This window comes from Stereum hirsutum, assembly GCF_000264905.1.
Source record: "Stereum hirsutum FP-91666 SS1 unplaced genomic scaffold STEHIscaffold_1, whole genome shotgun sequence".
NCBI lineage: Eukaryota > Fungi > Basidiomycota > Agaricomycetes > Russulales > Stereaceae > Stereum > Stereum hirsutum.
In genome coordinates, this window is record NW_006763131.1 from 3,688,764 (window position 1) to 3,716,563 (window position 27,800).

At 51.6% G+C, this 27,800-nt stretch overlaps 8 protein-coding genes across 8 annotated transcripts; 3 read left to right on the plus strand and 5 right to left on the minus strand.

The window, feature by feature from the left end:
• Positions 1 to 94: 94 nt before the first annotated feature.
• On the minus strand, positions 95 to 2,026 carry STEHIDRAFT_90298 (glucosyltransferase; the record flags this gene model as incomplete). Its single annotated transcript, XM_007298304.1, has 9 exons — positions 95 to 349; positions 427 to 569; positions 622 to 681; positions 740 to 896; positions 948 to 1,076; positions 1,151 to 1,310; positions 1,395 to 1,698; positions 1,764 to 1,852; positions 1,925 to 2,026. The coding sequence occupies 9 exons, from the start codon at positions 2,024 to 2,026 to the stop codon at positions 105 to 107; spliced, it is 1,389 nt and encodes a 462-aa protein (XP_007298366.1). The 3' UTR covers positions 95 to 104.
• Positions 2,027 to 3,652: 1,626 nt separating this feature from the next.
• STEHIDRAFT_165115 (OPT-domain-containing protein) lies at positions 3,653 to 6,825 on the plus strand (the record flags this gene model as incomplete). Its single annotated transcript, XM_007299113.1, has 9 exons — positions 3,653 to 4,225; positions 4,284 to 4,361; positions 4,417 to 4,481; positions 4,542 to 5,188; positions 5,245 to 5,314; positions 5,375 to 5,590; positions 5,648 to 6,278; positions 6,335 to 6,567; positions 6,626 to 6,825. The coding sequence occupies exons 1-9, from the start codon at positions 3,885 to 3,887 to the stop codon at positions 6,823 to 6,825; spliced, it is 2,481 nt and encodes an 826-aa protein (XP_007299175.1). The 5' UTR covers positions 3,653 to 3,884.
• A 565-nt stretch (positions 6,826 to 7,390) lies between these two features.
• Positions 7,391 to 10,039, minus strand: STEHIDRAFT_136622 (alcohol oxidase; the record flags this gene model as incomplete). The annotated part of the gene is made up of 13 exons (XM_007299114.1): positions 7,391 to 7,571; positions 7,641 to 7,729; positions 7,794 to 8,100; positions 8,161 to 8,289; positions 8,356 to 8,498; positions 8,574 to 8,630; positions 8,686 to 8,726; positions 8,805 to 9,079; positions 9,138 to 9,355; positions 9,410 to 9,532; positions 9,593 to 9,679; positions 9,737 to 9,768; positions 9,830 to 10,039. The coding sequence occupies 13 exons, from the start codon at positions 10,037 to 10,039 to the stop codon at positions 7,441 to 7,443; spliced, it is 1,842 nt and encodes a 613-aa protein (XP_007299176.1). The 3' UTR covers positions 7,391 to 7,440.
• A 1,399-nt stretch (positions 10,040 to 11,438) lies between these two features.
• On the plus strand, positions 11,439 to 12,548 carry STEHIDRAFT_107299 (uncharacterized protein; the record flags this gene model as incomplete). The annotated part of the gene is made up of 5 exons (XM_007299115.1): positions 11,439 to 11,732; positions 11,788 to 11,942; positions 11,993 to 12,073; positions 12,131 to 12,257; positions 12,318 to 12,548. 5 exons carry the CDS (start codon positions 11,439 to 11,441, stop codon positions 12,546 to 12,548), a joined length of 888 nt encoding a protein of 295 aa, XP_007299177.1.
• Positions 12,549 to 13,073: 525 nt separating this feature from the next.
• Positions 13,074 to 14,420, minus strand: STEHIDRAFT_127673 (acetyl xylan esterase; the record flags this gene model as incomplete). The annotated part of the gene is made up of 4 exons (XM_007299116.1): positions 13,074 to 13,151; positions 13,225 to 13,458; positions 13,552 to 13,883; positions 13,973 to 14,420. The coding sequence occupies 4 exons, from the start codon at positions 14,418 to 14,420 to the stop codon at positions 13,074 to 13,076; spliced, it is 1,092 nt and encodes a 363-aa protein (XP_007299178.1).
• Positions 14,421 to 15,381: 961 nt separating this feature from the next.
• On the minus strand, positions 15,382 to 17,341 carry STEHIDRAFT_72077 (alpha-ketoglutarate-dependent sulfonate dioxygenase). Its single transcript, XM_007298144.1, has 8 exons — positions 17,294 to 17,341; positions 16,612 to 17,241; positions 16,455 to 16,549; positions 16,335 to 16,397; positions 15,878 to 16,278; positions 15,707 to 15,819; positions 15,597 to 15,652; positions 15,382 to 15,542 (listed from the first exon to the last, which is right to left on the minus strand). The coding sequence occupies exons 2-8, from the start codon at positions 16,927 to 16,929 to the stop codon at positions 15,488 to 15,490; spliced, it is 1,101 nt and encodes a 366-aa protein (XP_007298206.1). The 5' UTR covers positions 16,930 to 17,241; positions 17,294 to 17,341; the 3' UTR covers positions 15,382 to 15,487.
• Positions 17,342 to 18,484: 1,143 nt separating this feature from the next.
• On the plus strand, positions 18,485 to 21,175 carry STEHIDRAFT_72079 (OPT oligopeptide transporter). The gene is made up of 9 exons (XM_007298145.1): positions 18,485 to 18,561; positions 18,613 to 18,677; positions 18,737 to 19,383; positions 19,439 to 19,508; positions 19,569 to 19,784; positions 19,839 to 20,237; positions 20,302 to 20,533; positions 20,586 to 20,818; positions 20,883 to 21,175. Exons 1-9 carry the CDS (start codon positions 18,539 to 18,541, stop codon positions 21,083 to 21,085), a joined length of 2,088 nt encoding a protein of 695 aa, XP_007298207.1. The 5' UTR covers positions 18,485 to 18,538; the 3' UTR covers positions 21,086 to 21,175.
• A 336-nt stretch (positions 21,176 to 21,511) lies between these two features.
• Positions 21,512 to 23,332, minus strand: STEHIDRAFT_72083 (WD40 repeat-like protein). Its single transcript, XM_007298146.1, has 3 exons — positions 23,107 to 23,332; positions 22,826 to 23,042; positions 21,512 to 22,767 (listed from the first exon to the last, which is right to left on the minus strand). The coding sequence occupies exons 1-3, from the start codon at positions 23,273 to 23,275 to the stop codon at positions 21,639 to 21,641; spliced, it is 1,515 nt and encodes a 504-aa protein (XP_007298208.1). The 5' UTR covers positions 23,276 to 23,332; the 3' UTR covers positions 21,512 to 21,638.
• Between the last annotated feature and the right edge of the window lie 4,468 nt (positions 23,333 to 27,800).

A 27,800-nucleotide genomic window follows, 5' to 3' on the forward strand; every position in this document is an offset into this window, starting at 1 on the left:
TTGCGCCACACTCGTAAAGGCCGTCTTTGTCCATGCGCCCAACCATGAATTCAAAGGGTGTTTTCTCTACGCGTACGATCAATATTGTATGCAGGTACGCGAGACTACCACATAAAACGTCCGACGCCTACCCTCTCTTTGTACAAAAACACCCACATCGTCACCGCGTTCACTGCAGCATACCACGCACCCTCCAACAGCAAACCCCAGACTGGCACGTCCACGACCTGCGCTCGCATAAGAATATAGGGTATCAGGAAGTATCGAGGCTCCAATAGGGGTGTAGGGAGCAGGATAGGTAGCGTGCAAATGGGCAGGAGAAGGGCTTGTAGCTGCGACTTGTCCCGGCCTGTGGTCGAAGATCGAGAATGAAGGGTCAGTGGGCGTTCGATCATACTCGAGTGCAGATCAACAGGCTCGACGTACCGATGGTCAAGAACCACATCCATGCGCAGGCGATGTAGCCGGGGATATAGAGGTAGGGCACTATAGGGTGGGGTAAGAAAAGCCTCTTCCATACATAGAATGTGTAGTGCCGATTGTCAGACAGTAAGAAGGGGTGGTGTATTCTATAACGCCTAGAGTCAGATCACCGTCAGAATGAACGCGGGATACACGTACGTGAATTTGTGTACGGTAACACCCATGATGAGGGAGAGTACAAGAGTGATCGCTATTCGGCTGATCGAGTGGTCAGCGACGTTTGCTGGCACGCAAGTCAAACGACTGCTCGCTTTACCTCGGGGTTTTGAACATTTTGTTGTATACCTTACGCATCAGCAGACGAGGGCCACCGTGTGTGCTGATTAGTACAGGCCATCCAAGCATGGTAGAAAACGCCACGAAGTAGTACAGTTGCGGGATGTGGAACGCAGGGACATGGTTTGACTTGTCACCTGGGCGGTTTGCACATCAGTCATTGAAAGCTTTAAACCATTGACTCATACCTAAGACAATTCCTCCATTCCATATCACAAACCCAGCAAATATAGCGCAGACGATGGCATAAGGAATGAACGCAGGCAAGATGTCCAGCAACACTCCCGGCAGACTCAGGACCGTCCGAATAAGGTCCCCTACAAGTCGATCGCATCACCAACATTAATAGCTTGTTGCACCTGATCCGGAGGAGCTTATGAATCGCACTCACTTGGTCCGGCATCCAAGGCAGGCGGATCATGCAACTTTGCAGGAGGCTTCCCGTCGTTCCCCACACGCCTATACTTGAGATACATCAACTGACTCGACGCATAGGCATACAGCACCCATATGATGTTCGTCTGTCTGAACGTGCAGCTAATGAGACCTAGCTAACATTCTGGCGTCGGTTAGTGTCCCCTCATACACACTGAACGCCACCGCCACACAAGTATATGAAGGACAGACGGACGAACCAGAGCTGCTAGCTTGTGCTTGTTCTGGGAAGACGCAACGATCGTGGAGACGACAAAGAGGAGACTCGGAACCTCGGTGTAGTATAGGAAACCGAAGAACCAGACGATGGGGAAGGCAGAGAGAACGACGGCGTCGAGAGTTGGTACGAATGAGGAGGATGGTGTGCGGACGCGTTGGTGGAAGCAGAGGAGGCGTGTTAATGCAAACGGAAGGACGAGGAGGGTGACGAGCGGTGTGAGACGGAGAGTGGGGAGGTTGCATTTGAAGAGGAAGATGTTCTTCATTATTATGGTCAGGCCATACCTGCATGAGCGTGACCACGGTAAGTTCGGTGTAAGGATAGAACGCAAAGAATCGTAGTGACCTACAATCCTGGAGGCGTAGTTATTTTCGGGTCCCAGTAGGTCCACTCTCCCCTACAGTATGCCTGCACCTGCGGGACGTGGAACGGCTCATCCTACATATATCGGTACATATGAACGCCGTCAGCATTGAGCTGATCAGGTTATGAAGGTATAGACGACGTTACCATGTACGGTTTTTGGACCTCAGTGTTGAGTTCCTTGAGAGTAATTACAGAGATGACAGTGAGCAGCACATATGCTGTCGCTCCGTACTGTGAAGGAGCCATCGCCGTCGATATATGGTTGTGCTCGAAATGGTCGTTATATTCGCGCTTGCCACGAGGCTCGACCTGGCTCGACACGTCGCGTTCGTAGACGCGTGTTCTGTAAAAGGAAAGCCCTTCCCTCGCCACCTAACGGCTCCTGGTTTCTCCTGGTGGCGAGCCCTCTCTCAGAGACATCGACCTCGTGTGTTTCAACTGTCTCTCCTGTTTCGCACCAATTTCGACCCCTTGTTCTCTTGCGACCTTCGTTTTTCCGTTCCATACAAGTGCCCACAACGTCACCCAGGCACGATGGGTTTCAAGTTCCCGTGCCCCCGCTGCAACTCCGAATAGTCGCTGGATCTTTTCTTCTACATATATGTACAGACATAAAGGAGTCCCAGGCCGTAAATATCTTCCGGAGTGGTGGTGAGTCAAGTACATCCTACACGCATTGTCTATCAACTCCTCCATAAGGGAGTCAAAGCACTCCCCGAGTGCGCGGTCGCCGTCGGGCGCGCGTATCGCTACCAGTAGAGTCGTGCACGCCGTTCGTGTATGAACCTAACCTAACTCCAAATTTGTCGATGAATGGCTTTTTTGTTATCGCCGTGTGAGATGAGGATAAAGTTGAGGCTCAGTCGCAGTGGCAGGGGTAAGACAATGGTTGTCGGATGGAAGCCTATGGCAATATGGGAACGCTGGCATGTCCGTCATACGACCGTCAGGATCCGATGCGAGGTACTGTGTTACCTTCGTCTACAGTTGTCCGACTTCCGCATGATGAGCTGTGGTATGGCTGTCGCGTACGGCACCGTTAGGTTTTAGGTATCGGATGTCGACAAGTGTGGCCCATAGTAGCAGCTCTATGGAATGGAACACATGGACTCACTCATGATGCGCAGAATTTCTGGGGGATGTTGGATTTGACAACTCGTCTCGACCAGCGTCAGGTTCTTCTTGGTCTCCGTCGCGGTAACGCCGCTATTATATACCCTCATGATTGAGCACAAAAACACAGGTCCCGTATCGGTGTCATTTTAGACGTATTGCCAACGACCCCTGCATACCAAAACAATACCGTGGCTCCGATACGACGTCGACTATCCCATATGGAAGTTGACGGCACTACAGTCAGGGCTCGGCTACACAAGAACTCTGTCTTGTGCACAAACAATAAGGAGGAGGTCGCGGAAAACAAAAAGATAGAAGATCGTGTACGGACGGCATCACCCGATCTGCCAATATGCCTCCGGCGTCGAACGAGCGCCTGGCGCGTCGGTTGCTTTGCATCTTTGCCGTGCTTTGCTCTCCTTCGTCATTCCTCTTTGGAGCATCGCCTCATGTCTGTTATTTGTCACAAAATGCTTGGAATGTCGCTCGATTGTGAGCAGAGATGCTAGAGGGCAGGGAAATAAGTCGCAGATGTATTTTGTTCTGCATATCAAAGGGCATTTGTCGAGTTGGCGTGGGTTCAGAAAGTTTCACCGCAACTTTTACCCCTGTTCTGTGCCGTGGAAGATAATGTTCTTGTTCGTAGCGTGACAAGTGTGGTGTTCACCGGAGTCATGCGCCGTGCCGCCGTTCCTGAAGGTAATAAGTTTTTGTGTTGCGTGCCAGGCTTCGTCCATTGCTTCCTTCCTTCCCCCGTCTTCCTCCTTATTGTCTTCAGGCGCACTTGCATCCACCGATTCCTGGGCTCATTCGACTGGTATAAGACTCTTTCGGGTCGTTGCTCCCTCTCGATTACCCATCGGTGCATGTCAAGGGCGCCCAAAGCTCTCCCTCCTCCGCCTCCCCCAGCGACACCCCCCGTTGTTTTCCCTCCTCTAAGCTACTGGGCCCCTTTTCCGACACTGCTGCACCTCTTCACACGTTAACGATGGACGACTCCTCACCGACACCCATTGGAATGTCCGAAGTTCGCTACGTTAACTCGCCTTCATCTTCTTCTCATCTGCGACATCGCCACTCCACCCCAGACGTGCCGCAGGACGTCGAAGACGATCTCTGGGCACACTTTAACGATCCCAATTACGATTACGACGCGAGCTCGACCGCAGGGTCCACTGCTCGCGAGTCCTTTGAGCTTGGCAAGAAGGCCTCTGCTCGATGGTCCGATGTCTCTATCACTGTCAGCTCCTCGGAGCTCGAATCTCAGTACGACTCCTCGCGGGCGACAGAGTCGAAGGGAAACCTTGGTTCAGAGGCTTCCTACGATGAGTGAGTCTCCTCCTGGCTTGAGTAGGAATCGTCTAGCTTACTGATGCCAATCTTGTAGCGAGTCGCCCTATCCAGAAGTCCGCGCGGCTGTGTCGAATACTGACGACCCGTCCATGCCCGTCAATACCTTTCGAGTGTAAGTTGACCAGCTAGTATTTCCTCCATCTCGACACTAACTTGTAGCCTTTTAGTTGGGTCATTGGACTTTTGTTTTCTGTTCTCATCCCCGCCTTCAACACCGTCTTCTGGCTACGATGTACGTATCTGGTCCTTGTCTTATCGGCCGCATGTTTCTAATCTGATTCTCCTTATGCAGACCCGACCGTCATCGTTAATGCACTTTTCGTCCAGCTCGTCACGCTCCCAATCGGCAAGCTCTTCGAAAAGGTCCTCCCTACCCGCCGCATCACCATGTTTGGCTACGGCATGTCGCTCAATCCGGGGCCGTTCAACGTCAAGGAGCACGCGCTCATCTCAGTGATGGCGAACGTCGTCGTCGGCGGCGCACCCTTCACGGACGTCATCGCGACTCAGGCCTTCTTCTACCAGACGCCTTGGCCTCTCGGAAAGCAGCTCATCCTGTCGCTCTCCATTCAGATCCTCGGTTTCTCCTTCGCCGGCCTGGTTCGCCAGTTCCTTGTGTGGCCCTCCAGCATGATCTGGCCCGGTGTTCTCGTGCGTACTGCTCTGCTCAACACGATGCACAAGAACTACGGCAAGAAGGACAGGAAGCATATGTCGCGCGAGACGTTCTTGGCCCTCGCCTGCATCTGCAGTTTCGTTTGGTATTGGTTCCCCGGCTTCCTGTTCACCGCTCTCAGTGTGTTCAACTGGGTATGCTGGATCGCACCCGACAACGTCGTCGTCAACTCGCTGTTTGGCTACAACACTGGTCTCGGCATGGGCTTCTTTACGTTCGACTGGGCGATGATTTCCTACGTCGGCAGTCCTCTGGTCATTCCTGTAAGCAGACTGTCACATTGAATGCTCAGCACCATTTTACTCATCATCATTTATAGTGGTGGGCTCAAGTCAACAGTTTCGTGTCGTTTGTCTTCTGGATCTGGCTGATTGTACCGATTCTGTGGGGTACGCCACATATGTTCCTTCTTGCGCCACACACGCGCTAACTTGTATTTTTCTCTCCAGCCAAGAACGTCTTCTTCTCGAAGTTCATTCCCATCTCATCGGCTGGTTCTTTCGACAACACGGGCGCGTCCTACGACCCTACGGCCATCATCACGGACGGCGTCTTCGACGAGGCGAAGTACAAAGCGTACTCCCCCATGTACTTGTCCGTCACGTTCGCGCTCACCTACGGAACCTGTTTCGCCTCCTACACGGCCGTCGTCGTTCACACCTTCCGTACGTCTTGCCGTGTTTTTCTGTTACTCACTCCGTGAGCTTACGTATCTCCTTTAGTTTGGTACCGTCACGACCTCGTGCGCCAGTTCCGCAGGTCTCTTGGTGACGAGGGCGATGTGCACTCCCGTCTGATGAAGGCCTACCCGGAGGCTCCTCGATGGTGGTATGCCGTCATGGGCATCGCGTCTCTCGTTCTTGCTATCGTCGGTGTTGAGGTTGGCGACACGAAGTTGCCGATCTGGGCGCTCTTCATGGGTTTGGTCCTCGCCGCGATTTTCACTGTTCCCCTTGGACTGGTTCAGGCCATCACGAACCAACAGTTCACTTTGAACGTCCTCGCAGAGATCATCATCGGCTACACCCTCCCAGGACGACCGCTTGCCGGCATGGTCTTCAAGTCGTTTACCTACAACACCACTTCCCAAGCCATCGCGTTTGCCAGCGACCTCAAGATGGGTCACTACATGAAGGTCCCCCCTCGCTTGCTCTTCCTCGCCCAAGTCGGCGCGTCTATCGTCGCCGTTTTCGTTTCCGTTTGTGTACAGCAGTGGGCCTTCAATGCTATCCCGGATATCTGTACCGACGGCCAGCCAGACCTGTTCACCTGCCCTGGTCTCCTCACGTTCGGTACGGCGTCTCTGATCTGGAGTGGAATCGGTCCACAACGGCTGTTCAGTCCTGGTACATTGTGCGTACTTATCTCGCCTGATCATTGGTTTAGTTGATGCTGACTTCTGGCTGCAGGTACTACCCCCTCGTCTGGTTCTTCCTCCTTGGAGCTGTGCTTCCTATTCCTCCTTACCTCCTCGCCAAGCGATTCCCTCGTTCTTTCTGGAGATTCGTCCACATTCCCGTCTCCCTTAACGCTCTCTCCGTCGTTCCGCCTGCTAGCGGCATCAACTTCTCGTCGTGGTTCCTGGTCGGGTTTATCTTCCAGTGGTTCATGCGTCGCTTCCATTTCCGCTGGTGGATGCGCTGTAAGTTTCCTTCTTCATCTGAAACTTAAAGGGTATGAGCTCATGTTTTCGATTATAGATGTCTATCTTCTCTCCAGTGGTCTCGACGCGGGTGTCATCTTTGCTCTGGTGATCATCTTCTTCTCGCTGCAGTTGATCAAGAACCCAATCAATATCAACTGGTGGGGCAACACTGTGTGGCAGAACACGGCAGACGCGATGGGGACGCCGTTCTTCACGCTCGCACCAGGCCAGACGTTCGGACCTCCACCAACATAAAGATCGACCGAGGGTTCTTCGCTTTTTCTTTCGTCATGCTCACGGACTTTGAGTGTTGATATTCTTATTCTTTCGGGGATGGTAACTGGTCACGGAATCTTTTTTTCGCGCTTCCCATAGAGGAAAACGACTCGACGAGTGATACCAACTTTACATGCATGCTTTATGCTTTTGTCGTCCATGTCTTCCAATCCGTTCACTCCACTAACATACACTCACACACAACACATACTCACCACGCATGTCATTCTTGGGTTTCTTGTACGATGCGCTCACCATACGGGGGATGGCTCGAGAGTTTTGCTTTTGTATTTCTACTTAACACCTCACGATCTTCTTTTGGGTATCTGGCTATTACCCTCACGCCGCTTTTTAGCTTTTCGTTCTTTGTTTCATTTACCCTTGTATCTCTCTCTCTCGTAGTACGGTTGTACCGCGTTCTTATGGATCTTCACGACTCCGCAATGAGAACACGACGAATTTTGGACATTGTAATGCCTCCGAGTCAACTCGCTGCAATATCGACTTATCTTCTTGTCCGAGAAGATCAAATACGAGTACATAGATGAAAAATGTCTGTTGTAGAACTCTACGTCGCAATACTCGATCCCAAACTCAGTTCGTTGAGGCAGCCTGCAGTATCATCTCTGCAGCCTTCTCTCCCACTCCGTACAAGCCTAGCGTACAGTGCGGGAAGACACCTAGCGGCATAATCGACGCATCCGCCACGCGAATGTTTGTCGTTCCTACATGCAGACATCACGAGGTGTTATTAGCCTCCGATCGGCGTCGACAAACATATGAATGGGACGCACCGTATACTAGTAACTCGGGAGAAACAACGCCACCCAATTCCTGGGGCATCATGGAATTACTTCCAATGAAATGAACTCCGGGCAGATATCTGCAAGTATGACAATCGATTGTATCCAAGTTGTGGTCCATGACAAAAGATAAGATATACTGACGTCTCAAGCATCCATACTCTCCATTCTTCATCCGTCGCATTCAACGCAGGCATACCCGACTGCGCGAACGCCGTAGGCGTAAGGAAGTCACTGAAGGGTGGCGTCGCAGCGGCTTCACCCATCCGTCTACTTGCGCGTATCATGATGTCGACGTCGACTTCATTGCTGAGGTACTCCGGATTGATGACGGGCATGTCGGAAGGGTCGGTGCTGTTGATTCTGACGGTACCACGGGAGATGGGTAAGACGGATTGGGCCCAAATGCTGAGCTGGCTTCCAGGCGTGAAGAATAGCTCGATGAGGGGATCTAGCAATAGTTCGAATCATATCTTTGGAGGCATTGAAGACACTGGACGGTTCTACTTACGGTCTGCTTCTATGGCATCTGCAATTACCGAAGCCTGTTCAGACAAGGACTCGAAATTAACGACGCCACCGGATTCCAATGCACGTTCAGCAGATATATTGCGGTATGCGGAAGCTACCATTGCTGTACCTAGAAGACGCAAAGTGGATGTCAGCCTAAGTAATCCACGGACAGCACTGGTGGCATGTCTCATACCATTAGGGCCGAAAGCATTGTCGGCGGTGGCGTGGGCCACAACAATCCCCAGAAGTGCCTCAGTGCCTGTGATGTTGGTGTTAGACGCAGACGCATTGTTGATCGGGAATGAGATGTTGGTCATCAATGTCTGATCTTGAAAGCTATTGTGGGGTTCAGTGCTCTTGTGGGTGCTTGAAAGAGGAGTGTGTACAATGCTACATAGACGAAGTACTCACTTCGAGCCAACACCAGGGAGGTCCAGAACAGGCGTGATACCAAGACTTTGCAAGAACCTTCGTTCGAGCCGTAGATCAGAATTTTGTTCGACCAGAAACGATTGGAACATACGTCGAGTTTCCGATCCCGCTGTGCTGCAACACGGCAGGTGACTACGATTCACACAATATTATCAGTCTGTCGTCTCTAGATTGTGGATGCGGATTAGAATGGCACCGCATCAGACTCACGAACAGAGCCCCAGCAGATACAACCACTTCTCTCGTTGCATTAAAAGTGAGAATTCCGCCGCTGGCTATAGGTTCGACTACCGTGCCCGTAGCAGAAATATTGCTGTCTACCGCGGGTGTAGTCAGTATAGAGTTGACGCGGTGCTGGGTGAGGACGGTCAGTCCCGAACGCTGCTGATCCTGTGGATATAAATACGACCAGGCTGAAGACGAGCGGCGCTGCTCTTGGAGGGTTTCGTTGAAATGTATATGGTGGTAGAAGCTTGAAACATGTCCTATGAATGAAGTACGTTACGCATGGTATCAAAATATTCAAGGTGGAGTGGTCCTCACCCCCAGAAAATCCATCGCCTAGATCAGTAGTCAATGTCAACCCATAGATGGTTTCAGAGGTGTTTTTGGCTGCGAATTGCATCTCGGGCGCGATCAACGGATTGGCAAACGAGACACCTACAGGTCCAGAGAAGCCGTGGACTGAAGCGTTGAAGTTGGCCCCATCTGCGATCTGTCCCTCGTCGGGCGGGGAGAACGTCTCTGACCTTTCCATGAACCTGCAGACAATAATCCATACTGGGCGATATTTACGAGAAAAATTAGTTACTGACGGTAAGAAGTTGTCCCATTCCCAACCGGGGTTTCCGAGAGCTGCTATAGCGTCCATACCCGCAACAGTGGGCCTGGATCCCATCATTGTATTGATGGATGAGCCTCCTCCAAGGCAATTACCACTGAATATGAGGTCGTGTTTGAAATCTAATTCTCTGCTTGAGCTGACAGAATGCACGTACAATGCGACTGGTAGCACGCGTGTCTCGTTCGCGCCGACTTGTGGTGGAGTAGAACCCGCTAGATGGCAAGTCACGCTGGCCGAATGTCTGCAATACCAGACAAGGCGTCAGCGATATATCCGTTAATGCGGTGTATATACTCACGCCCCGAACGGTATAAATGGATTGTTGATCCCCTGACAATAGACGAAGGTCAAATGTAAATATCATAGCCATTGTGACGATCACCAACTTTACCTCGTTATTGATCTCGTCATCCCCACGTTCTACCACCAACACTGTGTGCTTTACTGAGAGACGATTCGCAATGGCTAGCCCAGTGGTTCCTCCGCCAACGATGATATATTCGAAAGATGTAGCAATGGCAGAAGAGTCATTCGTAATAACTGTAGCACCAGTGATGGTCGCAACGGTCAACAACAAGGCGGCTAGGCGATGGATATCCATTTGGAGGGCTGGCATACGTAGTGCACACTCGCCTGCGGTTCTGGCTCTATGTTTTTATACTCAAGATCCGGTGCTGAAACAACCGTTATGCGCCCAGTACACTCTTGCGACTGCCAGTGAGGAAGGAATACTCTCATGAACGCAACGCGCCCGATGTCATGCTTCGTCAAACCAAGTCAAGTGGATGTAGTGACTGAAAATCGAGGTATTGTGGGACTCATAGAATGGGGTTTGCAGTGGTAGACACCCAATATAGGCGACAGACTCACATGAGGGTGGAGCCATCACGCGTTGACTGTGGGTTGTGTCCAAAGAAGTGAAGTAGCGGGTAGGCGAACAAGAGGATATATGCTGCCTATCCGATGTCAATTCATAATAAGAACCTCGACGGTAAGAGTGAAGAGCAAAGCAAGAGCTTTCAGGTTTTGGTCGTGCTGCTGAGAAGTTGACTGTTTGGATTGATATCATAGCGATGGTTCATCGCAGCAGCACTCGTTACAGCAGTTCATGGGGATCACGAGGTACATAGACAACTGGAGCCTGTGAGGAATAGTACGAAGGTAGAGGGGAGTTTGACGAGAAGAGTCGCAGAGGAACTCGGGTAGAGGCCGCTCGGCTGCTCCCGTCTCGTTGCGGCAACGAGCCGGAATATGCCGGGTGTATTTCTTGAGCAATTTGCCTTGTTTATCTATTACTTATTAGCCACGTCCACGGGCAATCGATCGTCTGGCAATTGACTTCGAATCATCCTCACAGCTTGCTCACAGCCACAGCCAACCATCATGTACACCTGCCTGCGCACCCAAGATCATGCAAAACTGTCCAAGCGCAAGGCAGATCTAGAGTGAAAGGGATTTCAACTAGGCAAGCGCGGCGACGTTACGGTGAACTTTCCGGGTCGTGAACAAACTTGACGCGTCCACTGTCTTGACACGATTTGTCTGCCACTCACGCCAGCTGCTCTCCTTCGTCTCCTTCTGCTCCTTTATTTGTATGGATGTATACTGTAATATGGACTCTAACCTTTGCTGCCTTCATCACACGCGCGTCCACGGTGACATCTCCAGCGCTGCCCTTTTTCAGTCATGGTACTGCCTCGTCATGATCTCTGGACACAGCGATTGTACGCGCTTTAGAGCGAGACGCTTAAGGTTGTAGCCTCTATGCCTTCGTGGTTACACTGTTCATCAGGGCGTATCATGAGTGCACGTCCGAGTATCAGACTTCGCACAGCCCCCCATTGAAGTTGCTCTTCCTCCTGTGATCCCTTGTCACTTGTACTATTCATATTTCATCGTCCTGTTGTATGTGGGACGCTTAAAGGCAGCTAGGGTTTATTCTTGAGCATTCTCACCGCACCTCTCCCAATACTCTCCTCATCGACTCGACCACTCGACAGATGTCTTCGTCCATTAGCACCTCTATCACGGGCGGTCTACCCACCGTCTCTCAGGACGTCGCACCATCCGCCATTTTCCTTGTCTTGTACTCTGTGACCAACGCTATCTGCACATGGCGTCTGATCACACAATATCGCAAACCCCCGCGAATAATGTTTTCCTTCCTCCTCATACAAGTCTTCCAAACGGTCCGCATCGTCACAATGATACTTCGTGTCATCGGAGCAATCAACTACACAAACACCGTAAAAGGCACGGCTTCGTTCAACCTAGGCCTAATCATAGCTGAGCAGGTGGGCCTCGCTTTATAGCTTCTCGTAAACATCAATTCTGAACGATTCTCGGCAGGTATTGCTCAGCCTTGGCTATCTCATGATAGCGTCGACCTTGGTCAACCTCACTGCGCTCCACGAATCGCGAGGGATTGACGGAGTCACTGTCCAATCTAAGCGGAGAAGGAGAATAGTCACAGGTCTTTTTGAACTTGCGATTTTGGTGGCGAGGTATGCTCCATCCACATCCTTCCTGTTATGCATTACTGATATCCTCGAAGTGTGTTTGCTATCCTAGCTGGCACGGAATTTGGCAACAGTTTGACCGACGCAAACGCTGCAAACACTGTGCGCAATTATAGGTTCGTCGAAAACAATGTACCATATCTGTGCAGCAACTAATTCGCCCTTACATCCAGGGAAATCTCAGCGATCATCATTCTCGTTGTGTTAGTCGTTCTCATCGGCTATAACGCACTCCTATCCACACGACCAGACCTACCTAAAAGAACATCGATCTGGCTCATCATAACTTCCGCCCTCCTCGTGAGTCACTTTTGTGGCATTCCGCGTTTCGTTTCCTTAATGAAAAGCGTCGCCCATTAGATTGTGGTGCCAGCCTACCGTCTTGCACAGATGGTGAACCCTCCATCCGACTCCGACACTTCCGCACAGAAAGCGGCGTTTTTCATTCTTCAAATCGCGGTGGAATGGCTGACGGGTGCTTCCCTCCTGGCCGTCAATGCGAAGGAGTGGTGCGGGGTTGACGACTACAACGGACTCAAGACTTCTGCCAGTGAACAGTTCATGATGGGGGAGCAGGTATCCAAGGCTTGATGGGACAGAACATACCTTACCGATGGACAATTTTGACTTAGATACCTATATGGCAGTTAGCGTAGCATGATATCGCTCTTTCCGGGCATCCATTGATATATACATATATATTGTATGCTAGCCATCTTTGCCGCGATAAAAGTACCAGTAGCACACCTTAACAAGAATAATTTCATTTACATGGTAGCGGCGTAAGCTTTGTCAGTGTTAACCTATCAAACACAGCTTGCGATTGAATATGTCGGCGCCTTACTCTCGAAACCGTCCATGCTATCGTAAACATCTCAGCGGAGGGTTTCAGATATTATACCATTGGATCATACATCTCGAGACACCATTTTAACCGTTGCTCGGATGAGCGAGCACAAAGACTCTACCCCGGCACAATCCAATTCAAAACCCCCTCAGGATGATTGATTAAATCACACAATCAAGAACTACTGCTGGCAAGGAACTGCGTCAAAGGAGAACTGTGCGCATAGATTCGTCAAACACTCACGTCGAGAACACCTGTACCCCACATGCTCAAGGCAAGCACTGGCTGTAGTAGCTGTTCGAGGCCTTGCATGAGCCTGATGCACAGCTCGTGGGACCAGCCCAGCCCTGCAGAAAGCGTTCCATTAGTTCTTGTACACAATAGTCCGAGCAAGAGTCAAGACATATTAAAGATACTCACGATGCCGCCGCATTGCCCGTACAAAGTCTGTCCTGGAGCACTGGCGGTACTCGTGGAAGTGGGAACAGTCGAAGTCGGACCAGCAGGAACGCTCGCACCGCCACCAGTGATTCCGAACCACTCCATGTCTTGGTCACCTTGAATGGGCACGGTGTGTCCGACACCCTGTGCGAGGATACCCTGCAAGTTGGGGCCGTAGACAGACTTGGTGTAGCCGGGAAGGGGCGTGTTGTCCTACGAGACGAAGATAAAGACGATGATGAGTCAGTAAATAGATCTCGTTCGTCACCTCACTGATTATCGCTACACGGAAGATGTTCAACTCACTTGAACTGTCGTGGGAGCAGTCGCCGAGTAGCCGAAGACGCCGCACCACTCCTTAACTTCCTCGTTGAGGTTGGGAGGGAAGAGAGTCGTGTCCGCCGTGCCGTGGTATTCTTGCATCTTGGGGTACGAACCCGTGTAGCCAGGATACATCGCAAAGACAGTGTTGGCCCATTGTTGAGCGCTCTCGTCTACCTGTCCCTCAGCACATGACGAGTTCCAGGCATCGACACCTCCGGTGGAAGAAACGAAGCAACCAGCGGCGACGCCGGAGTACACGGTTCCGGCGGCGAACATCTCTGGATAGGTAGCTGCCATGACGTTGGTCATCATAGCTGGTTCGCGAGAGCACAAGGAGGTGCAGTTAGCCTTCGAAAGTGGAGAAGAGTACACGTATATCTTTGCGAGCAAGTTATATGCTTACCACCAGAGGAAGAGCCAGTAACGAAGACGCGAGTCGAGTCGACATTCCAGGTGCTAATGGCATACGTGACCATGTTCGCGATCGAGTTGGAGTCTCCTCCCCCGTTGTGGGTGAGGGTAGCCTTCGAGGAGACGTCCCAGCATGTGCCGGAGTGAGGAGAGCTGGGGTAGATGACAATGAAACCGTACTGATCTGCGAGTTGGGCGTAAGGTGAACCGGAGAAGTAGCCGGGACCGGTGACCGTACACTCGTGAAGGGCGACGATGAGAGCAGGATTCGTAGTGACGGTCGTGGGCTTGTAGACGTAGAAACCGACGTTCGTAGGGTTGGTGAAACCGGAGGTGATCTGCTGGAGAGACGAAGTCAACCGCTTCTGGACGCTAGCGCCGGAGGTGAAGCTGGCGAGCGCTGCGAGGAAGAGTGCGAAGAAGCTAGTGAGGAGATACATGTCTGGTGCTAGGAGGCCGAATTGTGCTCGAGTCTCTGAACTTTCGTAGCACAGCGCATCACGCTTTATACGAAAGCTTGAAGAAACGGGCAGATGGCCAGACTATGATTGGCATGCTTGTATAAATAGAGGTCTGCCAGGAGAAATAAGCGTTCAGTGTGACAAGAGTAATGACTAGGCATCGGTATGTATTCGGCCCACTGTCGGAAAGAGGAACACAACTTACTGGTCGCTAGGCCACCTTCAGGGCATTCCGACCACGCGGTGACCATGCAGACGACAGTTGCAAGCTGGTGCTGACCCGCCAAGTGCGCTCTCCGAACAACAGAAGACACGAAAGCATTAACTCTATAACCACATGGTCAGAACAATGCAGGATCAGCGGCGCGGGTCGAAGATCATATGCGTTACGGACCTACCTGCTCTGCAGGCGGATTTGTTCTGCCGTGACAGTCCATCTCTCGTTAGCGAGCATTTTCCGCGCATTATGAATGACGGTATTCAAAGCGGATCCATCATCTACCAACCGGGTCCGATGGCAAGAGACCTAACATATACTTATTCCAAAGAGGTTTGCATCATGGGACAAGGCCCTAGCGCAGACGGCGAGATGGCAATAGTGGCTTGAAGCCCCCAAGACGAATTCTCCGGAAGACGATAGAAGTATGGTGATAGCAGAGGTTTCTCCTTGCAATTATGCGGGTTTGCTTTCCAAGGGCTATAATTGTTAAAAACGAATCTCATTACCGTGCAAGCCGATCATAGCGAAGTAGACCATCAATCACAGACACGGAAAAGGTTGCATGAGGCATTGGACGAGTTCGGTCACGAGGAACATGGAGAAACCAAAAGCTCCGGATACGGATGCTTGGCCCAGCTTCGAACACTCAAGTCGGTCTCGGGAAGAACAGCAGCATCCTCGTTCCAAAGCTTCCTGTCGTGACATGAACGGCTTGTGGTCGCAAAACATGGTGCGAGTGTTCATAGGTTGATTTTCCAATACAGAGCGAGTACGGCCATGAAACTTACAACATAACATAATACAAATCATAAAGATGCGGAAGGCGCTAATCGTCCAAGGTCAGACCCTCAAGAGCTGGGATTGGACGTTCGGCTTGAGGTCTATGGGATCGTATATTCAGTCTCTGGCACATATAGACGTATCATACCACTCACGTTATTCTCACACCGTGACGACGCTCTTTCGTCTCTCCGTAGTCGACAATGGCGGACTATATCGATCGATGAGCAGGAGAACACAACCGAGCATACACACAGAGACTCACATGAGCGGTGACGCGGTTGTCCCACAGGACAACGGCGTTTGACGACCATTTGACGCGAGCCTGACAGTCGGCAGCCTTGTCGATGTGGTCGTACAGGAAGCGCAGAATGTTTTCTGTACACGAATATTAGAACAGTATACGAAGCAGAAACACGGGGAGAAGATCTCGTACCTGATTCCTCTCGCTTAAGACCAACTATACGGCGAGTGAACTGCCTGTTAACGTAGAGAGCCTCTTCACCAGTGACGGGATGACGCCTGACAACTGGGTGGACAGTCTCCACAGGCTCGCGTCTCACAATCCCTCCACGCTTGCCAGACCTGGAGTGTTCCGCTTGCTCGACACCAGAGTGGACAGCCTTGAGAGTTCTAAGGAAGGCCACGAATTGAGGCGAAAGCTTCTTGAGCGTAGATACTTGTGATGCGTAGACTGTGTCGCCACCGGAGGCAGGAGTTGAGACGAGGAAGAGAGCTGTGAGGCCAGGGGGTTGTTTTTCGTAAGAGACGTCCGAATGCCACGACGTTGAGGTGATGCTGTCGTCTCGTTCGAAGTTGAATGTTTTATTGGCATCCCTGTTAGACATGGTAAGTACCTGCCGGTGAGGATATATAGTCGAGAGCAGACGAACTTGTAGACGAGATGCAGCTCAGGGTACCCTTGCGGGTGGCCGCTAGTAGGGTGAATATGCAGCCTTATAATGATTGTCAGAGATGAACAGGCACATTCATGAGAGGTATGCCATGCTCACCTTCCGAAATGACGCCCGAATTCCAGGTAGGTATCAGGATGTCTGTCAATGAAGTCCTTCTGATCCCTGAACACAACAAGGCCACGGCGTGCTACCTAGCGTAATTAACAAGTGAGCATCGTTGTTCGCATCTATCGATTAGGAAATATCCGCATACCAACAATGCAAGCTGGTCTCTACCGTCACTGTCCAGAGCCGCCAGACTGACGCCGCTAATGTCCGTGCCGAAAAAAGGTGTCAATGCGGTCACGCTGGTCGCATTGTCTAAGAAAGACTGGGGGTTTGGATGTTTCAAAGCACGATGGCCGGGGTCGACATGCTCGAAATCGGTCAAGGGAGGATAGGTGGCCGGGGAAAAGTGTGGGTTAAGGTGAGCGTATTGATAAGGCTCCTCTGATTTCTCCTCCGAAGGTTTATCGGAACGAAGGGTCAGCGTAGGGAGAGCTTGAGTGACGGTTTCGACGGTGGTGGCCATTTTGCAGTTAAGTCAACGAGAACGGAATACGAGCTCATTTTAAGAGGGAAGTAGATGTTTGTCAGGAAGTCGCCATCACTGATTCGATGTGCGCAATCGCTCGCAAGAAGGTCACCCGGAACGAAAGTGGGGAACGAGAGAAAATGGAGAAAATGTCCCCACGATGGCGGAGTACCGACCCGTATCCAAGAATATAAGGCATGGACTCCACTGCAGGTTTCGGGAGATAACTGGTGCATGACACGAGGATGTCGACAAATTCACAGTCAATAGATCATATCAGGTTTGCGAGGCTGGATATGTCTAGGTCACCTTCACCATTTTCTGTTAGCGTTGCGCAATTGGAGTGAGCTGTGGCGCGTACCTGTTGTGCCCCGGCCGACTCATCCGCGTCCAGCGACGTCGAAAAGCCTACCTCTCCATTGAACTTACATATGATGGGCTGACGACGATAAGAGGCCAATCTGCGCACAAGCAAATGGTGGCAACATGCACAATGATTGTGGTAAGCCACTCTGAACGTACTGAACAATCGAGAAGTTAGAACAACGATGAAAATGCTCACAGCCGCTGAGCGGCATCAGCGCCGAATGTGTCAATATTTCCCACGACCTCGGCACTGTCGGACCGCGGCCGTCCTTGTCCTACCACCACGGTGACAATTCAGTGGCACCGCCGTCTCAGACTCGGTTTGTTGCTCTTGAGTCTCTTCTCCACTCTGTTTTCATCCAATGCACTCTTGATTTTTTTTGAGCTAGAATTTGACACTCTGCTGGGTGAAAACGGAATCATTCCGGACGCTCTTGGTTTCATGAGTTGATCCATTGCGTTTGTGCTGGCATGTTCGTACGCGTGCCAGCCTTGCAGTGATCTAGCTCATGCTCTTCAATGTTTTCTCGGAATCTTCTGTCGCGCTTCACGGTAAATATCTTCCTATGATACCACGAGTCGCCTCGTGTGGATGAGACCCTGTGGGGCACTGTGGCGATCTTTAACATTCCATTTACGGTTTATTGTTTGTCCATTGTTTCCCTTTTGGCGCTTGGGTCTTATTGTCTTGCGTTACTACCGCCACAACCACGAGAACAAAGACCCTTCAGTTGTTTTAGGCAAGAGTGGTGCTGCGCTCGCGCCCGGATGCTCCAAGTCCCCACAACGCACTACATAGCGTTAGCCCGGCTTCCGTCCTCTCCTTTTCACTCTTCCTCGTCGACCGTCATGCCCCCCTTGCTTCACCGTCACTCACTTCCAGATGTTCCTGAGGACATAGAAGACGATTTTCTCCTTCATCTCAACGATCCAAACTATGACCTCCACAGCGATTCAAGCTCTACCATTGTCGCATCCGACCCACCTAGCGCATACAAACCCTCACAGAAGTGTGAGGATGGATGGACGTCTGTGTCCACGATTAGCCCACAGGGAGATGCAGACTTTCAGCTTCGACTGGATGAGACGCAGGCGAAATCTGAAGGGACCTTCGAACGAGTACCGCCAATGGAGTAAGTCATGTTCACTCTCAACCTTTGGCACTTTGACCTAATATCGTCTTAGGGACTCTCCGTATCCCGAGGTTCGAGCATCGGTCTCGAACACTGATGAGCCTCTAATGCCAGTCAACACTTTCAGAGTGTACGCTTTCTCGGAATGCCCATTCGTCCGATTTTCTGACAGCATTTTTAGATGGTCAATCGGTCTCACGTTTGCAGTCCTGATTCCTGCCTTCAACACAATCTTTTCATTTCGATGTGCGTGCTTCATCGTTAAATTCACCTAACAAGAAACAAGGCTCAATGTGAACTTTTAGATCCAAGTGTCGCCATCAACGCGCTGTTTGTTCAAGTCGTGACTCTGCCTATAGGGAAACTCTTCGAGAAGATCCTGCCTACCCGAACCCTCACCATCCGTGGCTATTCGATGTCCCTGAACCCCGGACCTTTCAACATCAAAGAGCATACCCTTATTTCTGTCATGGCGAACATCGTCGTCAATGGTGCTCCCTTCGCAGAAGTCAGCGCCGTCCAGACATACTTCTTCAATTCGCCATGGCCTCTAGCAAGGCAGTTCATCCTCGGCATCGCTATCCAGCTTATCGGATTCTCTTTCGCCGGGATGGTACGGGAGTTCCTCGTTTGGCCGGCTAGCATGATATGGCCCGGTGTCCTCGTCCGCTCTGCGCTGCTCAACACTATGCATAACAACTTCGGAAGGAAGGACACGAAGCACATATCGAGGGAGAAATTTTTGTTCTTCGCATGTCTTTGTAGTTTCATCTGGTACTGGTTGCCTGGTTTCCTTTGGACTGGACTCAGCATCTTTAACTGGGTGTGTTGGATCGCACCGGACAACGTCGTCGTGAACACCCTGTTCGGCTATCAGTCTGGTCTCGGCATGGGGTTTCTGACATTCGATTGGGCGATGATCTCTTACGTTGGAAGTCCTCTAGTTGTTCCGGTGAGCATACGATCCTCTAGTCATTTCATATATAGCATACTCAACAGTCATACAGTGGTGGGCTCAAGTGAACTCGTTCGCCTCGTTCGTGTTTTGGATCTGGCTCATCGTTCCTATCCTTTGGGGTAAGAGTTTCCTCGCACAATTTTTTGAACAATATCTCATTCCCAGTGCCGAAATTATAGCCAAAAATGTGTTCTTTGCGAAATTCATGCCCATATCCTCACCAGGAGCTTTCAACAACCAAGGCACATCGTACGACCCTACGGCCATTCTCACTGATGGGGTGTTCGACCAACAGAAATACGAGGCATATTCACCCATCTTCCTGACAATCACTTTCCTCATCACATACGGAACATGTTGCGCATCCTACACAGCTGTCGTCGTGCACACGCTCCGTAAGTGCTCGTATTACTCTACCCTTGGTAGCAAGTTTGACACTATTTGAACAGTTTGGTACCGTAGGGATATCGCACGTCAGTGCCGGATGTCTCTCAGGGAGCAGACCGACGTTCACTCCCGTCTCATGAGAGTGTATCCTGAAGTGCCGCGTTGGTGGTATATCGGTCTCGGTGTAATATCGTTTGCGCTCGGCGTCCTCGGTATCGAGATCTGCGACACTAAACTACCAGTATGGGGATTAATTGTGGCACTGTTATTATCGATGCTCTTCCTCGTTCCGTTGGGAATCGTCCAGGCGATCTCGAACCAGCAGTTCACTCTGCACGTCCTTGCAGAAGTCGTTGCTGGGTTTGCGTTCCCTGGACGCCCACTTGCCGGGATGGTGTTCAAGGCATTCGCCTCCAATACGACCTCCCAGGCGTTGGTGTTCGTGGGCGATCTCAAGATCGGTGTGTCCCCAGTCGCTTTACAAGTTTCTATCCAGTATCTCACTTATGTCTTCGGTTGCTCTAGGTCACTACATGAAGATCCCTCCGCGGATGATGTGGAGTTGTCAAGTCGTCGCATCTATCGTGGCAGTCTTCACGTCGTTCCTCGCGCAGACTTGGGCGTTCAACAACATTGAGGATATCTGCACCCCGGGACAGAAGGACTTTTTCGCCTGTCCGGGAATGATTAAGTTTGGGACTTCGTCCTTGATATGGAGTGCAATTGGCCCGAAAAGGCTTTTCGCCCCCGGAGCACTGTGAGTCGTCCTCTTTCTGACACGCTCGCGCAAGACTAATGGACGTGTCTAGTTATTCCCCACTGGTGTTCTTCTTTCTCATTGGTGCCATAATGCCCATCCCATTCTGGTTCCTCGCAAATCGCTACCCTCGTTCATCCTGGCGTTACGTCCACGTCCCAGTCCAGCTTATGGCGCTCTCCATTGTCCCACCGGCAACGGGAATCAACTACTCGTCGTGGATTCTCGTTGGCTTCATCTTTCAATGGTTCATGCGTCGCTTCCATTTCCGCTGGTGGATGCGCTGTAAGTCCTCCCCGTTTCGTCCCTTTCTGTCAACTTTACTTACCACCTTTCTCGCACCACGCAGATATCTACATCCTGTCTAGTGGACTCGACGCGGGGGTCATCTTTGGTCTTGTCATCATCTTCTTCGCTCTTCAAACGTCCAAGCACCCCGTGTCCCTCAACTGGTGGGGTAACACTGTCTGGCAAGAGACGGCCGACGCGAAGGGCACACCTTTCTTCCAGCTCGCTCCGGGCCATACGTTTGGTCCCAAGCCGTGGAACTGAACGACTCACAGCATACACAACACGACACCACTATCTTTCTATATCTGACGATCATGAGATGACCGTTCTCACATTGTATATATATAATTTCGTAACTGATCTGTGCACCTGCGTTTCTTTTACACTGTAGCAATTACCTTTCACGACCATTCTCTCGCATTAGTTCTCTCCCGACTCGATGACTCTCATTTGACGACTATACAATCCTTTCAGTTTAGTGACCTATCTTCTCTTTCGCCTTCCGTATAATACTGGGTATTATCAGCACCCCTGAACCTTTCCCGCTGAGCCGGATTCCACGTCTTTCGTAGCTAGGCTATGATTAGATATCTGTAGCACTACTCACTCTTCCTATCACGCCGAGCGATTTTATTCTTACTTACTCACAGTTAGTGAACCTGGTGTATCATCTCCTACTGTACCCCCGACTGGCAATGCCACGAACTTGTTTTACGATATGACCACAATTTCTGGTCCAGTACCGCACGCAGGGAAGAACGACATCGTTCAAGCATACAGGGAGTCGAGAAAGAAACATAACTGGGCTAGCCTCTCACGCCGGCGCCCCCCAAATCCTGACCTCCCTGCCAGTAGTTCCCCAAATTTCCTTGCTCTCCGCTCCAAACGCCAACGTCGTCGCCTCCCCACCCTCCTCAAACCTGGCGAGTTCCTCCCACGTCTTGTGCGCGAAAACCCTGATACCTTCGCTGCCCGCCACACCAAGAATCTGTGCGCTGTAGTCGTAAACGACCTGGTTGATGTTGAAGCCCTCCCCAAGATTAATGGTGGATCCGATCTTCTGTCTCCTGAGATCCCAGATACCGACGGTGGAGCTGGACGTAGGCGCGGCGAGGTGGTATCCGTTCTCGGAGAAGCAGAGGGTGTTGACGGCGAAGGGAGCACCGTCGGGGGGAGTGAGCGTCGCGGCGATGTCACCAGACCGAATGTCGTAGACGTGGATGCTCGAATTGGGCGTGCCCAATCCCATAATCGCACCGTCCGGGTGTATGGACAGCGAGGAGAAGGGATCGTCGAGCACAGGCGAGTGATACACCTGGCTGAAATTGGAAAGGTCGTGAAGGGAGTACGTCTTATCGGAAGAACCGAGCGCGATGAGCGTATTCGTAGGGTGCACCGCTAAACCCGTTACCTCGCCCTTGTGCGTTTTGATAGTGGATCTGGGGATGTATTCGCCCGAAGCGGAGTCGTGGGACCATGCTCGCGCGACTTTGTCTGCGCCAGCAGAGAACAGAAGGGTAGGTTGGTCGTCGCTTTCACGAATGCAGACACGGTTGACCTTCTTCGTGTGGCCCTTGAGTGAGGCAAGGACTTTGTCGGTGCTCCTGTCGTAGAGCTGAACGATGTTGTCACTGCCACCAGTCAAGAACTGGGTAGGGTTGGCAGTAGAAACAGCGATGGAAGTAATGCCGGCAGAAGCGGAATGGAGAGAGGGAATGGTGTGCGTCGATTTGTAAGTTTTGACGTCGGCAGGGGTAGCAAAGCCTGGTGGCATCTTGCGCTTTTTGCGGGTGGAAGTCAGGGCAGTGTGTGTAGCGTCGATTTGGGCAACGATGGAGGCAGGGAGGATGCCCTCTTGCGAGGCACCCTCTTCTGCCATCTCCACATCTCCTTCAGAGGCTGATGGTGCAACGCCCATAGAAGCTTGAACACTGGCTAGCGCTCTGAAAAAGATCAGGTTAGTCCCGTAGAAGAATGGACTGCGAAAGAGAAAATCCGCACTGTCTGGCCATGTCACGCTCCCTGGTCAGACGTGCAACGACGCGACTGGCGGCATCCTGAGCGTAAAGCGCGTAGCTCAGTTCCTGACGGGCAGAGTTGTACTGCTGCTTAAGCGTGAAGGTCTCGAGGACGAGGGCATCCCACTCTGTCTGGAGCGAGCCCAAAAGAGCCGGGATGGAAGAGTGCGCGGGTGGGCGTGGAGCAGCAGCATTTGGGCCTGTTGCAGTGTCAAAAAAAGACATGAGCAAGTCTCATGAAAGGACAGAAGTGAGAGCACGCACTGGCTTTGACCGACAGCAGGTCGTTCTCGTCCAGTTTGTCGCCCGTGATGGGGTCCGTGCCATTCTCTGTGATGTACTTCTGAATGAGCCGTCTCTCGTATACATGACCCGACTTCTGGGAGATGACCGGGTCCTGCGGGGGCTCTCCAGAGATAGCACAGAAGAACATTGTATGCGAATGTCAACGACGCGCTTGTCGACGTCGAGCTGGAATGATGAGGGAGGGTGTGAAAGTGGTCCGAAGCGAACGAACGACTCGAGCGACGCGTCTCGTCTGTGTGTACGTGTTTACTCCTTGGATCTCGTCCTCATACCTCTTCATCATGGCCGAAAAACAGCAGCGACTCGTTCTCTCTATCATAGAATTCTTGAACCAATCCATAGAGAATGGAACAATAAAGCAGGATGATAAGGAGAGTTTGGAAGTAGCAGGTGTGCCCTTATTTTCCCGTCAATATTTGTAGTATGAGACTGAGCGCCTTCTGCACAGTACAATGTATTGGCGAAGCCTTTGGTGTGGACCCATCGAACAAGGAGCAGGCAGAAAGGCTCTCGGTCAAGCCTGCCACCCTTCCTACTATTTTTGATGTCTTCCTCAAGACGAGGGAGAAGGTTGGCACAGGCGCTCAGTCCGCCACACCCTCCACGCCATCTGCAGCTCCAGCCGGGCCCTCTCCAGAGGACAAGGCAAAAGCAGAGAAACTGAAGGCCGAAGGAAATGCTCTGATGTCCTCCAGGCAGTACGATCAGGCTATCGAGCGTTACACCGAAGCTGTGGCCCTCGACGACCGCAATCCCGTTTACTACTCTAACCGTGCCGCTGCACATTCGAGCAAGGGTGATCATCTCTCTGCCATCGGAGATGCCGAGAAGGCCATTGAGGTCGATACCTCCTTTGTCAAAGCGTATCATCGTTTAGGGTATGAATGTTTCTGATTCTTACATGTATCTGATCGCTTACATCCATTGTGGCGTAGACATGCTCAATACTCACTGGGCGACTATTCGGCCGCTGCCACCTCCTTCCGTCGCGGTCTCGAGCTCGACCCTACCAATGCTGGTCTCAAATCAGGCCTCACCAACTCTGAAGCTCGCATTGGCAACGACAGCGTATCTCCCGTCTCCGGTGCATCCGATCGGTCGACTTCACCCACTGCGGGCGCCACACCAGGTGCGGGTGGAATGGCTGGAATGGCTGGAATGGCTGACATGTTGAGGGGCATGGGCGGTGGAGCAGGTGGCGGTGCGGGGGGCATGCCAGATATTGCCAGTCTCATGAACAACCCGATGATGATGCAGATGGCCCAGCAGATGATGGCGAATGGTGGTATGGACTCGTTGATGCAGAACCCCTCTGTCCGCAACATGGTGCGTTTTTTCTCTATTCGATACAACATCAAACACTATACTGACGAACATGGGTCGAATATAGATGGAACAAGTTCAGAGCGGTGGCGGAATGCCCTCTATGGACCAGCTGATGAACGATCCGACTTTGAGGGACCTGTGAGTAGCGTCCCGTCATCGACCTTTCACTCTAAATACTTTGTTCTGACGTTTGTGAATTTTAGTGCGGGCAAATTCGGTGGTCCAGGTGCCGGCGGTGTGTAAAGTGCATGATAGTTACCGTGCTAGCATCGGATATTGGGACATTCGCCTCGTCTCGGATGGGTTTTTGGATATCGCTATAGGTTTCAGATTGTGCGGATGTACTGTAACTAATGTAACAAGTCGAATGTTTCCCAACCCGGACTTCCATATGTGAGTTTATACTCTGAGCATTGCCCCCACTACATCGATTGCATCGACGCTTGCGACTGAATGGTGTTTGTGACAGGTTTTATCATTCCTTATGATCGACGAAAGATCCTCTAAGCAGGCTGTAGCATCCACGCACCGTGTCACAATAGGCTCAAACTCTTTCATGACTTGGACTCTGTTGTCGGGATCTCCGAATATGCGCACACGTAGACTTCCAGTTCAAGATCCTACGTGGCGAGAATGACCGTTGGTGCATGTTTGATTTTACAGTTCGCCACCTTGTTCTACGTCTCTGAGCCAGGGTAAATGATGTGAATGAGGTCCAGTCTCAATTCGATATCAGCTGCTCGACGGACGGCGCCAATTCGCTGATTCCTGCAGCCTACACTTTCATTTCGGTACATTCGACTCCGTGCTGGTATTGTTTATCTTTTTCTCCTATGCACGACATCAGCGATTCGCCACTGGGAATAACTGTGGCTTCAGATAGCACGACGGCGGTTTGGTCTCGCCTTGGAGTCGCACAATGGCACCGGATTCCAGCTGGTAAAGAAACAGTAGTCCAGTGCCATTCTGCACTCACTCAGAGCTGTCATGACGAAGTGGCGCGAGTGAGAATAGATTTATGCTCTATCCATCTTTTTCTGGGCACCGCGGTGTCATTTCGGTGGCATGAACGCAACTGTGAGTGATTTGTCCAATACTTTCACCAGCGTCAATCAGCCGAAGCCCCACCTTGACGCGACAGCTCTGAGCGTGTGCAGAACGAGACTGGACTAGGGTTTCTTTACCAGCTGTCATACACTTAATAAAGGTCGTGGACGTGTTGCCACTGTGTATGGCGCACCATTGACAGTGGGTCCTTTACAAGTTAATTTCCGGATCGTGGCGGTCCCACTAACCTTTTTTCACAGTGGCAACGGACTGGACCGTCCTCCCTGGGCCCTGGTTGAATTGTGTGTCCACATTTTCGTTGCCGATTCTTGTGGCGACGGCTGGGAACGACTGGGGTCGTGGACAGGTTCAGGATCTCCCGATTAGGAAACGGTATTACGCCCTGCGATCGGGTTCACTGCCTCCGACTTCGAGCCTTCGTACGGCGATTTGGATTTACAAGAGGGACTCGCGGAGTAATCATCCACCATTTGTATAAGATGTAGGTCCCCGTCCTGCCGGGCTTCGTCCGTGGGCATTTTGCTTTCATGGTTAGTTGCATCGATATCTGCTGGCGCTGTATGTGCTTCAATTTCAGCTTTTGCCGCGACGTTCAATCGATGTGAACGTAACGTGATGATGGGATCTTCCTAGGAGCTCGAATATGACGACTGACGTATTCGGTTGGTATGATGTATGGCGAATCAAACGCAGAAGATGTTGGAGGTTCATCGCGTCCCTTGTACCAAGAAAGGACGTGCAGAGTAAGTTACCTCGAGCGACGTGCGGGCTAAGTCGGGCCTCTCAATTGACTCTGTGGACCAGCTATCCATTAACCCAGACCATGAGACTTGCGTCGTGGGGACCACGATACTGCGCGAGGCGATCGCAGTCTCTCGTAACAACAAATAGCGGTATACCTGGATCCATATGGGTCCAACGTGTAGCGTCATAGTTGGGTCCCTTATCGGCGAAGACTATGACTCTGCCACAGTGTTAGCAGGAAAGGGTCGAGGAGTGCGCGTTGCAGGGTGCACTCAGACCTGGGACGTGTATGTGCGACGTGAAACAGGGAGTATATAGACGGGTCACCCGATGAGTGCATTTCCCCCGCCGAGCTCTGTTTGTTCTCTTACAATCGAGGTCATCCAGCCTGCAGTACCCCATTCTCCTCGTTGTAAAGAACAAACGGCGCCCACATATTCTTACACCATGTCCTATGAATATCAGTTCACCTCATCTCACACCGATCACTTTCCCTACGACGACCGTAATACTCTTCATTCGTTCCATGACTCGACCTTTGCGGATGACTTCGGCCTGATGCCTATGGGCATTACGGACGACCTCTTCGCACTCCATGGCGCCGGTGCCACGTCGTCATTCTATACGGATCTCGGTGAAGGCTCCAGGAACTCGTACGGCGTGAATGAACAGAACATGGATCGCAATCTACGCATTCAGACGACAGACATGGTGAGTTCATCTGGAATGTTATTACTCAGAGTAAGTCTAACATCGTATTCGAGAATCATCCACCTATCGCTCCAGATGTGCACCTTCAGAGACCATACATGCTCCCAAGTGGACAATACCGAGCCCCCGCCCCGCACGAGCACGCCGCTCACGTCAATGCAGATTGCGTTCGCCCACTCGATGTCCTTTGCCACCCAACCACGTCTTCTTTCAACCTCCAATCGAACGTTTATCCCGGTCGCTCCTCGCTTGACTGCAGTCCCACGACTCCCTTCAATCCCTCCGCCACCCCATCATCCGCTCTATTGCCAGCGGCATCCACGACCTACAAAGGCGGCAATGTCCAACGAAGGAACACCATACACTCTGGACAAGGTTTGGTCGGACCCGACCGAAACATGGGCCTCAGGGGCACACAGAGAACGGATGGGTCCCTTGGAAGTACGTCGCAGGAGATTCGACGGCGGTCGCGGCAATCCCCCAGTCAAACGGCGACGGTATCAATGACGGAGCACTATGAACCACAGTTCATGGTACCCGTCAGTGATGACCGTCCCGTGGGGATTCCCGCTTCCGTCGCACAGTCCATTCCACCAATTCATCAGAGACCGAGGGAGGTGAGGCTTCAGGCGGCAGTGGATAGTGGAGTTGGTGACGATGGTTTGAGGAAAGATGATGGACGATGGGTTTGTGAAGAGTGTGGGACAGGTGTCACATATAGAAAGTCTGACCTAGCCCGACATAGGGAGACCCACGGCCCCAAACAGTACCGGTGCTCGAAGGAGGGTTGCGGTAAGAGTTTC